Here is a 12688-nt window from a genome sequence, read left to right as displayed (position 1 = left end):
AACAACGGAAAAGAATTACGCTTTGAGAGGCAACCCAAATTTTTGTTTTTCATATTTATAAGTTTTATTTTTTTATTTTTTATTTTTGCAGAAGATGTCTTTTTATAAGGCATGATCACGCCTTATAAGAAAACCACTTCTGGTTTAAAATTTTTTTTTGAGGTCCTAAGCGCAGATGAGGTCTTCGAACAAGGCGTGATCACGCCTTGTACATGAACTTCCTCTGTAGTCCCAGCACATTAGATGTCTTTTGACAAGGCGTGATAACGCCTTGCCCGAAAACAACTTCTGTTGTTTCAAAAAAAAAATAATATAATAATAATAATAATAAATAAAAATAAACGAGGACCCAACACAGCAGATGTATTTGGCTAAGGCGTGATCACGCCCTACCCAAATACCTCTTCTGATGTTAAAAAGAAAAAAAAAAGGTTTTGAAAATATCAATTAATTGATTGTTCACTTTCTTCACCCTATTTTCTTCACGCTTCTCAATTTCTCGCAGGCTGCCTCTTCCCCACCAGCCAACCTCCCTCTCTCGGTTCTGCCCTCCAGCCACAGTGCATGGGTCTCCTCTTCGCACCAGCCCATCTTCACACGGCGCTCTTCCCGCTCGTCCACCGGTCCACAACGCAACCCCCAACAGCACACCAAGCACGCCGCTCGTGCAAGGAAGCCGACCTCCCTCTCTCGGTTCTGCGCTCCAGCCCACCTTCACACGGCACATCACTTTCATCTGCAAACCAGCCGCCAACAGCACACCAGCCAACCTCCCTCTCTCGGTTCTGCTCACACAGCCCCAGTGCACGAGTCTCTTCTTCGCAGCGCAGACCACCACCCATATCGGTGTTTATACGGTTCCTAACCCTCTCATATTTCGATTATCGGTGTTTATACGGTGCCTTGTTAAATTAATCTTTCCACTAGCAATTGGATAACGTTGTGTGCACCGATTATTACTTACTGTCTTTGTGCTTGTTGTCAAGCCCCGAAACTCAGGGTTGACACTAGCGTTGTTTAACAATCACACAATTGAAAACAATCAGCCTTGTAGCACAGTATAAATCGAAATCAGTTTATATATAATAATTTAAACAAAATAACAATTGTCTTTACAATACCGAGATCCAAAACGACATAGTTAAATGCGGAAACGTAACCACTGAATTAAAAGTTCAACTTAATCTAAATCTTGAAGTCTCGAATTTCACCATCCCCAAAACTGGTCTTACTCCTCTTCCTCAATCTGTTCTTCGGATTTATCTGGGAGGGGAGAGTAAGGGGGTGAGTATTTTGAAAAATATTCAGCAAGTAGGGGCCGTTCGAGCACAACATAAAAATACTTACACAATTTTCGAAAATGACTCATAAACATATCATGCTTTTCATAACATATCATCATATTCATTTCATAGCAGCACTGCGATTTTTCCACCTTCTATGGTTTATTGATATCTGTCCCTAATTTTTAATCCTCTAAGGGAGCAAGGTCATAAAATGGTTCTATGGCACCGTGAAGGGCCATATGTTGGGATTCCCACCCATTTTCAGTGAATCCTCACAGTGCCAACACGTAAACGTACCAAAATTTCCAAAAAAATATAGAGACAGAACGACGGTGCTCGACCGAATTTTTGAAAACAATATATGTATAAATTCGAAATTTTCAACTTTAAAAACAAGCCCACTTACAATATTTGGATGCTAAAACGTGGATGATTGGCTTCGGGAATTGGGTCGCTTCTCGTTCTTGCTCGGACAGCGCTTCGGCTTCGATTTCTAGCCTATCCTTTGGACGATTTTGGAGCAGAATTTCGGCTAGGAAAAAGCTGCTGGAATTCGAAATTTTGCAGCAAGGGGATCTCGAAATTGTGGTGTGTTGTGGAGTGAGGGTGATGGCCAATTTATAGGTGAGGAGAGGAGGTTCAACAAGATAGTCAAATCATGTCCAAATTTGGCCTCCAAATCCTATGGTTGACTCCCAAAAATTTCATTCCAAGAAAAATTTATTTTAGCTGCCAAATTTGTGGGTTAATTCCTTAATCCATTGCCTCACTTGGTTCGAAAATATAGGTTCATAGGTCCATGATTTGTGCCCAAAGTTTGATGGATTATTTCAAATTCACCTTGTATGCTTCCTTGTATCCTTGCCTCACAATATCTAGGCATAGAATATTGGAGAATTTCGAAAATTTGATTACAATATCATGCCTCAATCCTTAGATTTTGTAGGATGTCTCAATCTTGTAAAATCCCTTCCCAAATTTTCAAAATTTGCATGGCTTGGTACAAATTCTATTGACTTGATAATTAAGATTTAAAATTTCCAATACAAGGATTTCCAATATATTTTTCACTTAATACAATAATCCAAGATCCTAAGCTCTTAAATTTCCTTTCACGTGATTAAAAAAAAAGGTTGAAAAATTTTCGGTTCTCACACTTGTGACTCATATCTGTTGTTGGTTGTGGGATAATTGTGTAGAGTGTATAAATTGTTGTTAGAATGCAGCGGGGTTCTCAAGCATCGCATAAGAAAGTCGGCACCTTAATTTCTTCTCTGGGGTGAAAAAGGGCTAGAATGGAAAAGGGGATGAACGTCCTACCACCTGCCGATTCGAATTTGCATGGACATTTAACCTTCACTAGAAAAACTGAAAAGGATAGGTACAAATGACTATGTAATAAACAAATTATCCCCTGCAAATATATTCATCACCCGACCTTGGAAGTTTTAAATATTCGAACAGAGGTGTTTGAGTTAATCAACAATATTGGGTGGGCGCCTTACTTTGCAATTACTTGCCCTGCCTATATTGAACTTGTGCGTGAGTTTTATGCAACGTTCGAATTCAAAAAACCTGACAATTTCACACTTTCCAGCCCGGGGGTAGTCCGATTTCGGTTGATGAATCACACCTTTAACTTTTCGATTACTGAACTTAATCTTGCTTTCGGTTTTATCACCGAGGACTTGGCAAACACTGAAGAATATTTGACTAGTGCATGTGATTTTCATGATAAATTTAATCCCATTACTTTCGATCGAGCTTGTTCCACACAACACGACTACGACCCAAGCAAATCCAAAGATTATCATCTACATAATCCAGTATGGAAATATATTCATAGGTTCTTTGTTTTTACTTTTTCGGGTCGTAAGTATTCTGCGGGTATTTTGACAAAAGCTGAATTTTTTTCCTGTGGTGTATGCAAAACCGAATTAAGGTGAGTCTCGGCTATTCGTTAGTTTCACAATTTGTTGGTGTGATCGCGCATAAACGTCATCTGATTCTTGGGTCTTTGATCACTGCACTTGCGGTTAAGTTGAATTTGATTGATCTCTATAATAATAATCTTCATGTCGCTTGTTCTATGGAGCCTTTGGATTTGCGTTGTTTAGAAAATATGGGACTAATAGAACAATTCCATGGAGTTTTCTCTTTTTGTCCACCAGGTACTGCAGTGGCACATTCCAGCCACACCCATTATGAATCAGATGACTCGCCGGAGCCTTTGGATTCACGTGAGCCTACACCCACTTCGTCCACACCTCCTCGCCGAAGTTTTGACTTGGATCTTGATGAGATCACACAGCGTTTGCACCGTATGGAACAAAACCAGTTGGCGTTTTACAAACACATGTGATTCGACCCACCATTCCCTCCGCCACAGCAATAGGAAGCCTTGCTCTACGATGCCCAACAATTTTCAGGGGAGTTCTCTAATTTCCTTGCTTTCTTTTACTATATGTGTTGTGCATCTTTTTTTTGTATTATTGAGGACATTGCCTAATATAGGTGTGGGAGGGGTATATAGCCTTATTTCTCGTTTCAAGTACTATTTTCTCATTTTTTTTGCATGTTTAATTGAAAAAAAAAAAATCAAAATCAAAATAAAAAATTACAAAAAAAAAAAACATGGTAGAGTGAATTTGTTTGATCCATAAAGTATTTAGTGTTTATTCGTTATCTCTCTCATTTGAATCTTGAATGCCTCTGATGCGAGTCTATGAAAAAAACTGATGTTTTCTTTGTGTGCAACTGATTTTGCATTCTTACTGCTACATTTATGAGAAGTTGCTCTTGATGATGTGTTGAAATGATAAGTGTATGTGGTCTAGCACACATACCGCTTTCTTTGGTGAGCTTTGAGCCTATGAGCAAACATTATATCATGCTCTATTTCATTTGATTGTGTGTTGGTCATGCATTGTTGATTTTTCTAGAACTTACATTGTTATACATGTCTTTGTTGACACCTTGTGATGGATTGGAGGCATAAACAAAGTAAAGGGCTTTAGGTTCAAACCATTTTTTCTCGCATAATCAATATCGTTCTTCTGAGCCTACCCTGTTTCATTTATCCCTAGTGAGCCAAGTTCGAGCCTGAGCCTATTCGTTGGAAAATAACCACATTACAAGCCATGATAAATTCCTTTTGTTGGTTATTCCTCTATTTGAACCTTGAATTGGAGAATCATACAAACTTTTCGCATTTAGTCGCTTTGAGCCAAGAAAGTGCAAATTATCAAGATCGAGTGATTCATGCTCGAAGTCGTTGTCTCAAAAAAATTTCTAAAAAAATGAAAAAAAATATATGAAAAAAAAATAGGAGTGAGAAGGAAAATAAGAGCAACGAAGAAGGAAAAAAATTCTCTTGGATGTTATAATGAGATTGAAGATGTTATTGTTAGCTGGATGCATTTGTTTCTATGGAAAGTGTGTATGTGTTCTTCAATTCCATAAACCGTTGTACTTCTTTTCTACCTGACCTCTAGCCACGGTACAACCAATTTACAACCCTTGTTTGTGCATTTTAATTCATTCATTTGGTGGAGGATGTGATATATTTGCAAGCTTATGGTAAATATTTTCAGTGTTTTGACATGAGAGCTCCTTGATACATACATAGACACTTACGAGTGAATGAGCGAATCCTGTGAGAAGTGTTTGGACCCTATGCATTTTTATTTCTACACATTCGGATGGAATCAATTGTGACTTTATTTTCGTGTTGTTATAAAAGAAAATCCATTTTTAATAAAGTTTTTTGGATGCCGAGTCATGGGATACTTAACAAGTTGGCTGGCAGAAATCTCATTCTAAAATCAGATTTTCGTGTCAAATAAAATCGCCTCAAGTTGGCATACCTAGTGCTGGAAAATTCCCCGAAATCCCAACCCTTCCCCCTTCCTATCCCGAACCCACGCTGAAAATATCTCGACATGACATTTTCTCGACCGAAATGTCGGGATTTCTCTCATCCCGATCAATATCGGGAGAAGGAACGGGTAAATAATTTTCACCTGACGGGAATCCCGACAAGACCCGATTATATTAATAATATTATTTTTATTGGTCAACTTGCTGACTTAGGGTTCAATGTTTACCTTCAACTTTCAATTTTCACGGTTTCACTTCTACCACCCTCTCTAGTTGCTACAGAGTACAGGAAAAAGCACTTTCACTCTCATGATTTGAAAATAATTGAATCACTATGTTCTAGATTAAGAAAAATACTTGTTCGTTCCAGGTAATCCATCGATATGAAGTTTCTATTTCTTGTTTAATGTCTGGAATTGATTCTTGATTTAAAAATAATTGAATCACTATGTTCTAGATTAAGAAAAACCATTGTTCGTTCTAGGTAATCCATCGATATGAAGTTTCTATTTCTTGTTTAATTTCTGGAATTGAATCACGATTTCAAAATAATTTTTGTTCTTGTGGTTGGAGTTGTCTCTATTTGTCAAATTTTGTACCGAATCAACATTTGTAAAGATTAATTTATGATACTTTGTTCATACCGAGTCTATCACTCTTTATGAATCAAAAGATAAATTAAATTTAACAAAATGAGGATTTTTTTAACCGAAGTGTGTCTATTTATTGTAGTCATAGATGTTCATGGAGAAAAATGTGACTCAATAAGTTAGAGTTTGGTAAGTTGGTGCTTGTATATATTTATAGTTTTATATAATGGTTGCATTTCTAACTATTCTTTGGTCAATTTTGATATGCTGCACACCTACCGTGCACACCTATGTGAGCACCGATGAGGTGTCACTCAACCATTGGATGTGATGAAATATAGAAAAAATTGCGCATCCAATGGATGAGTGGCACCTCATCGGTGCTCACATAGGTGTGCACGGTAGGTGTGCAGCATATCAAAACTGACTCTTTGGTTAGGTAAATTTTTCTTTAGTTTTCATTTGTAAATTTTAATATTGCTACTTGTTATATATTATGATTGATTATATGATATTTGGTGTTTGTAGATACCCTCATGCACAAGGAAAAGTAATTTATCATCCTCAAGTGTAAGCTCCAATGGCTTCATGGTGGAAAAATAGTTAGTTGATTTGGTGTTTTAATCGTTAATGATACAATGACGATATCTCTTTTTTTTTTTATTTATTTGCTTGGTTTAACCAAGAACTTGTTTTAATTTATTTTTAATATACTAGGAATAAATTTTAGTTTTTAATGATTATTAACCAAGAAGTTGTTTTAATTTATATGTAATGCAACAAGAAGTTGTTTGATAGTCTCTATAAATTATAAAAAATATTTATCGAGATATCTTTTCGCAACTCGACGAGATTGTCCAACACATCGTCGGGTCCCAAAGTCCCAACACTTGTTGGGTACAGGATGATCGAGAGAAAAAAGATCCTCGATTTTTATTGGGACACAAATTTAATATGAAAGTCAAGGGACGGATCCCGATGCCACCCTGAGGCATACCTAATCTGCTTCCTTCACTTTTTTCCACTTTAATCCTCTTTCTTAAATTTCGCCTTGTGCAAGTGCAAGTGGCAATAATGGAGATGAAATACCGACTATAAATGCAACTACTTCACTTGTGCGTTACCTTATCCCACTGCTCTCCTTGTCATGTATACATATATATAAAGATATCTGTGACTGTTCATGAAGTAAGCTTTTTTTCTTTTTCTGTCGTTTATGTAAAATCTGAACCATAAATCACCGAAAGTACCGTCATTTCTTGGGAAATTTTTTGTGCGCTTTTCTTATATTTAGCGTTTATTGCTTATGTTTTATTATTTGGCCGTCTCTTGATCAATGTCCTCAGGTGGGCGTTCTTACTGTTGATTCTTTTGCTCTTCTTGTTGGATGGTTGTCCTAATTTTTGGTCGGAAATATTTATGGCTTGAAGTTATGCTAATATGGGTGGTATGTCTGTGTTTGGCGGCTTGATGTTTTTTGAGATTTTGAGCTTGCTTCGTTTTCATGTCTCGTCTCAGATGTGGGGTTTCTGTGTTCATTCATTCTTGAGATTTTTTTGAATTTACTTGGTAAATATTTTGTAGCTGGATACCTTTACCCTCAGTTTGAGATGTTAATTGGTGTATTGTTACTTACTGGTTTTTCTAATATCCTCTAATGCTAATGCTTTGTTTAGGGTCAATGGATGTTTCATTTTTTTTATTTGTGTTCAGAAATTAATGTTTGGCTTCCAGGACAAAGCTCAGAATTGGACTTATATATGTGTTATGAATGAATGATTCATGTATTATATAACATCGTTTTATGGCTCAAGAACTTTAGTTTTGTCCTGAGATGGGGTCTTTAAGCTACACTTTTGAGGGGAAGGGCATGCTTTGTGCGGATGATGTGGAACTAGATGATGGTTTTGTGAGAAACAGAAATCTTTTGAAGGAATGGGACAAAGAGTCGCATACCGTTCCCTGTTGTGATTCAGTTGAAATTGTGGGATTTGGAGAGGCTGGTTTTCCCGATGAGATGAGAAAACCAGTTCTTGGCAGTCAACGTTTCGAAAATCTAAAATATGGCATTAACAACAGTTCTTGTATATCCATGCCATCTTTTTCTACCATTATGTCCAACTCATTAGCTGGATTTGGAACAAAATTTTCAAATTCTACCCAAATTCACGATGTGTTGGCTGTTCCGAGAGAACCGAATAGCAGTCGGTGTAGTGTAGAGAATTCGGTGCTGAATTCTTTGGAGCCTTTAGTGACTACAAAACGAGGGCGGATAACAATTCTGCAGTCTGGGATTCCTGTTTGCCAAGTTCTTGATTGCAACAAGGATTTGAGTTCGTCAAAGGATTACCACAAAAGGCACAGAGTATGTGATCTTCACTCAAAGACTGCCGTGGTTATTGTGAATGGCCTCCAGCAAAGGTTTTGTCAGCAATGCAGCATGTACAACCTCTTAACTCTAATTCCCGAATCAGTCAAGAACTTGGGAAATCATTTGCATGGACAGATACAAAGAAGTTGCTTCTGAATTCTATTTAAGAGAGCCAAAATATCTACCAGGAGTGATGAATTATTTTCAAAGTGTAATAAGGTCATAAGATATTCTGTATTTAGAAGTATTAAGTAACATTTGCTTTGCAGGTTTCACCTATTGCCGGAGTTTGACAAAGGAAAGCGTAGTTGTCGCAAGCGACTCGCAGTACACAATCAACGCCGGCGGAAGCCTCGATTGGGTAAGTTGTGGTCTACCTGTTGAGTGGAAAAATAAAAAAGTAGACATATGCTATTTACTAGTTTGCTTTTTGCCTGGGGTAACTATCTAATTCAATGTTTCAACTTTCTTTACAGGTTCCATTTTTCCTGGGACAGATTCATCGACCTCAACGATGCTTTCTCCGAAAATATTTGAAGGTTGTTTCTTTGGTGAGCAAGGTATGGGGCTAATTAACTGCAGCAGGCACGTCAAGTTGGAACGCGAACTATGTCAAATACTGCGAATAGAAGTGCCAACTAAATTCAGTCTGTCACATCCAAAATCTCTATTCCATCTCCGATACCCTTCGGAAAATTGTCCCGGTGACCCATTTTCAGTCCAAGTGTTATTTGTGGATTCAAATTCCAGCATTGCTCTCTCTCTTCTGTCAGCTCAATCACAGAGGTTGTTAAGCAATTCTTCCTGCATATATATGGCTTGTCCTATCTTCCAGGGAAATCAGCACACGAATCTTCTAGACCAGAGTGTTAATAAATCATTTTATGGGGTTGCTCAAGGATCGTTCCCTGTAGTTCCTGATAGCGCCTCCTCTATCGACTCTGAAATTACTCGAAATATGCGTGATCAAAAACTCGATTATGATCCGTCTCTTGCAGGTGCAAACACTGTTGATTTAGTTCAATTGTCATTACATCTGCAAAGAATTGAAGATCAGAAAAATCCCAATCAAGTCAAGCTGGAAAAGGTATCTTCTGCCACTTTGTTGCACCATGAAGACGAAGGAAATATACAGAGAGTCAATCCTCTTTGTTAAGGAATGAAAATACACAAAGTCAGGTATCTCTTTCAATCATCTCGGTCAATTTTCCTTTTTCAACAAGTGTATACATGTCGGGGTGTAAGTTACTTATATATCACTTATATATTTCTCTTTTTCGACGAAAATTTACGAGTGTGAAAAGTAGAGGTACTTCTTCATTTGCATTTATTTCCCAAAAATTGCAGCCATCATTTTCCTCGCTTGCTTTTATGTTAGAAATGGATGATTATTCACGCCGAGTAATCGGGGCTCGTAATTGTCGCAGAGCAGCTGAATGCTGAATGAACTAAACTGTAGTACCCGGAGTCATGACAAGCTCATGGCCCTCGTATAATTATACATAAAGAAGGCTTTTTCTCCGGTGCCATTCAGTAGAAACCGACAATCTGCATCGCAGTGTAGGCTTTGCAACAATCTTGTAATGGCAGAGCATTTTAATTCAAGTGATACGAGCAAGTATGATACAATAATTCTCGAGAAATCTGAGTCGAATGAATATTCATAAATCCACCAGACTATTTCCGTACCTTGAAAAGATCTCTTAAAGTTGTTTGTGAGGCTGAACTAATTGAGAATAGGATTTTGCATGTTAACCCACCTATAGTTTGAAAATTGTAATTTCTTAAGAGATGTTTGTTCACCCCCACATTGAACGAGTTACCCATCCTAAACAATTTGTTTTTACTATCTATTATGAAACAAACGAAAGATTTATTTGGTAGAGCATACAATGTGACGTCAAATATATGGGGTCTTTAACTCTTAATTGTTATTACAATGCAATTTGATTAGGATTAATTAATTACTGTAGAAAACAAGTGAAAATTTTGTTTACAATGAGCCTAAAACATGTCAACAATAGTTATGATACTAAAAATAGTATATAATAAAATCTCGTTTAAACATATCACATCAGAAAATAAGCCTACACATAATCAAGATCAACTACATACAACTCATATAATCGGGACATGCCCCGGTATATAGATACATATACACTGGGATAAACCACTGAACCTCAACTCAGATGTGACTTCCTCCAGAAGTACTCTCTCCGGTCTCCTGATAACCTGGAGTACCTGCCATTGTCCACGCACAGAAACAACAACAGCCCCCTTTTGGGGTGAGCAAAGCTCCGTATGGGACAACCATAATATATATAACATGTGTCTATACAATGATATATGATATACAATGCATGTATGTCGTGGGGATATCAGGTCAAATGCCCATCCATTGAGCATGATTCAGAACCAATCGAATCGCTATAAAACCAATGCTCGAGCTGACACCAGCCTCAATCAAGTATAAGGGATAAGCGTATGATAGCCTCGGCAAAGCGCCATCAAATACCAAATCTCAATCAATCAATCATCGGGGCCATGAATGACTATGTTTTAAAGGCCACGTAATGCCAAACATAGCAGCGTGCTCACAAACCCCAGAATCAAATCCAATCATATCAAGATATCCAAGGATCATAGCTCAACGTGCATGTCATGTATTGATGTATGAATAAAATGATGAGTGTTAACAAAATATGTATTTTATACATCGATATCAAATCATGAATATCATGTATTCACATCAACTAAACAAGTAAGGCATATAGACATATATTCTCAGTCAAATCAATCAAATATATATCATATGACACAGATATTGTCGTATGTTACTCGGTCGTAACATACCTCAATTCTTCGTCTAGTCAATGTAGCTTTAAGATTTCTCTACAGAAATGCTATCTACATAATCAACATCTTCATTTCATTCAATAAATTCAATGAAAATCAATAATTTAAGTTCCAAAAATCTTTTGAAACTTTGAAAATTTATATCAATCGAAATCATAACATAATTCAATTCCGACTTTGAAAAGTAGTTTCTTTTCGGTTATTCTATCGTATATATTGAAATCAACTTCAAATACATGCTATTTCAGCGATTCAATAAATAACAATGCTGAAACCAAAAGAAAGTTACCTCAAAAGAGCGCTCTCGATGTGAGAATTCCGAATATAAAATTTGTTTCATGTTCTGACAATGTTTCAAAGTGAATTCGTACACTAGAACTCAATTTCCTCATTTCTCTCTCGAAGCCTCCAAAGGAAATGAAAGAATGTTATCCGCAAACTGATTCTTATCAACTTGCATCTGAGGCATCCGCGTTGGGGCGGTCAAGAACTTGCGCCCTAGCGCGCCGAGTTCTACCTGGAACAATTTTGAAACGTCTGCTATTCGTTTTCTTAAAATGTACGAGAATTTTTTTATTTTTTTTCAAACATCACTTAGCATTTGACCGAACCATAAAATATTTTTGACATCATTTTAAAATAAATCAACCAACTATAATTTGAAAACCAAATGAAATAGTTTAGCATAAAATTATCCAACATTTTACTAAGCCTAACAATAACATTTGAAAAGTATATCCCATACTAAAATTTCTCAAAAATTACTCATAAATAAATCGTCGTAAAAATATCTTTAACATCACTTAAAATCATAAATCATAACTAGTGCGGAAAAGTAGCGTCGGTCCTCAGGGTTATGTGCACCTTCAGTCCAGCAGAGTCAACCATCAAGACCTCCATTAACATTTTTATCATAATCACCTGCATCAATCACACCTAGTGAGTCTAAAGACTCAACACACCATAATCTTGATAAAAGTAATATATATACAAAACACATGCACCGTAAAAATACATGTACTTAAAATATCATTTTCATGAAGATGCATAAACTTGAACATGAACATTTTCGTAAATATTTTCATGATGCATAAACTTTAAACAAAAACATTTTCATAAACTTTTCATAAACATATTCATATTCATCATCGACATATTCATATACGTATTATCATCAACATATATGTATTTCTTTTTCCTTTTCGTTGAATTCTGATCGTTAATTGTGATTTTCGTATTCATCTATATCTACGTGTTGGGCGATGGATCCATCTACATGTAATCACAGTACTGGGCGGCAGGGACATCAGCAACACTCTCACCGGTCAACTGAGCCCTAGCACTACGTATTAACATATCATCGTATACATATTCGTATCCATGAAAACACGATCGTCGGGCTCCCACTGGGACCATAACCCTCACGATATTTCCAACATATCATCGTATTAGTCACAATTACTTCACTTTCTCCAACGTTTCATATTCTCATCACTTTATAAAATTTAAACATGCATATAACGTTTTTTTTAAACCAAGCATGCAACATGTCTTTTAAATGTCCACGTTAACTCATGAAAAAATCCATAAACATTTTAAAAATAACATTTTAACATATACATATCCATGAACATTTAAAATAATCATATTAACATATAAAACAGCAATCAGAGCACTGCCATGACGTTTACTAATTTTCGGGTGTA

The 12688-nt window shown here is 36.6% G+C and overlaps 1 protein-coding gene across 8 annotated transcripts; it reads left to right on the top strand.

Moving 5' to 3' along the window:
* Positions 1-6731: 6731 nt before the first annotated feature.
* LOC142524791 (squamosa promoter-binding-like protein 6) lies at positions 6732-9952 on the top strand. 8 transcript variants are annotated; one of them, XM_075628893.1, is made up of 4 exons: positions 6732-6943; positions 7469-8197; positions 8396-8487; positions 8603-9439. In XM_075628893.1, the coding sequence occupies exons 2-4, from the start codon at positions 7590-7592 to the stop codon at positions 9280-9282; spliced, it is 1380 nt and encodes a 459-aa protein (XP_075485008.1). In that variant the 5' UTR covers positions 6732-6943; positions 7469-7589; the 3' UTR covers positions 9283-9439. The 8 variants fall into 8 exon arrangements, with proteins under 8 accessions (XP_075485008.1, XP_075485001.1, XP_075485006.1 ...); XM_075628886.1 differs by lacking the exon at positions 6732-6943 and adding an exon at positions 9474-9952 and having other exon boundaries at positions 6950-8197; positions 8603-9326; XM_075628891.1 differs by lacking the exon at positions 6732-6943 and adding an exon at positions 9559-9951 and having other exon boundaries at positions 6950-8197; positions 8603-9305.
* The last annotated feature ends 2736 nt before the right edge of the window (positions 9953-12688 follow it).

The sequence above is a fragment of the Primulina tabacum genome, chromosome 14 (assembly GCF_025594145.1).
Source record: "Primulina tabacum isolate GXHZ01 chromosome 14, ASM2559414v2, whole genome shotgun sequence".
Lineage (NCBI taxonomy): Eukaryota > Viridiplantae > Streptophyta > Magnoliopsida > Lamiales > Gesneriaceae > Primulina > Primulina tabacum.
This window is presented reverse-complemented; position numbering and strand designations above follow the sequence as displayed.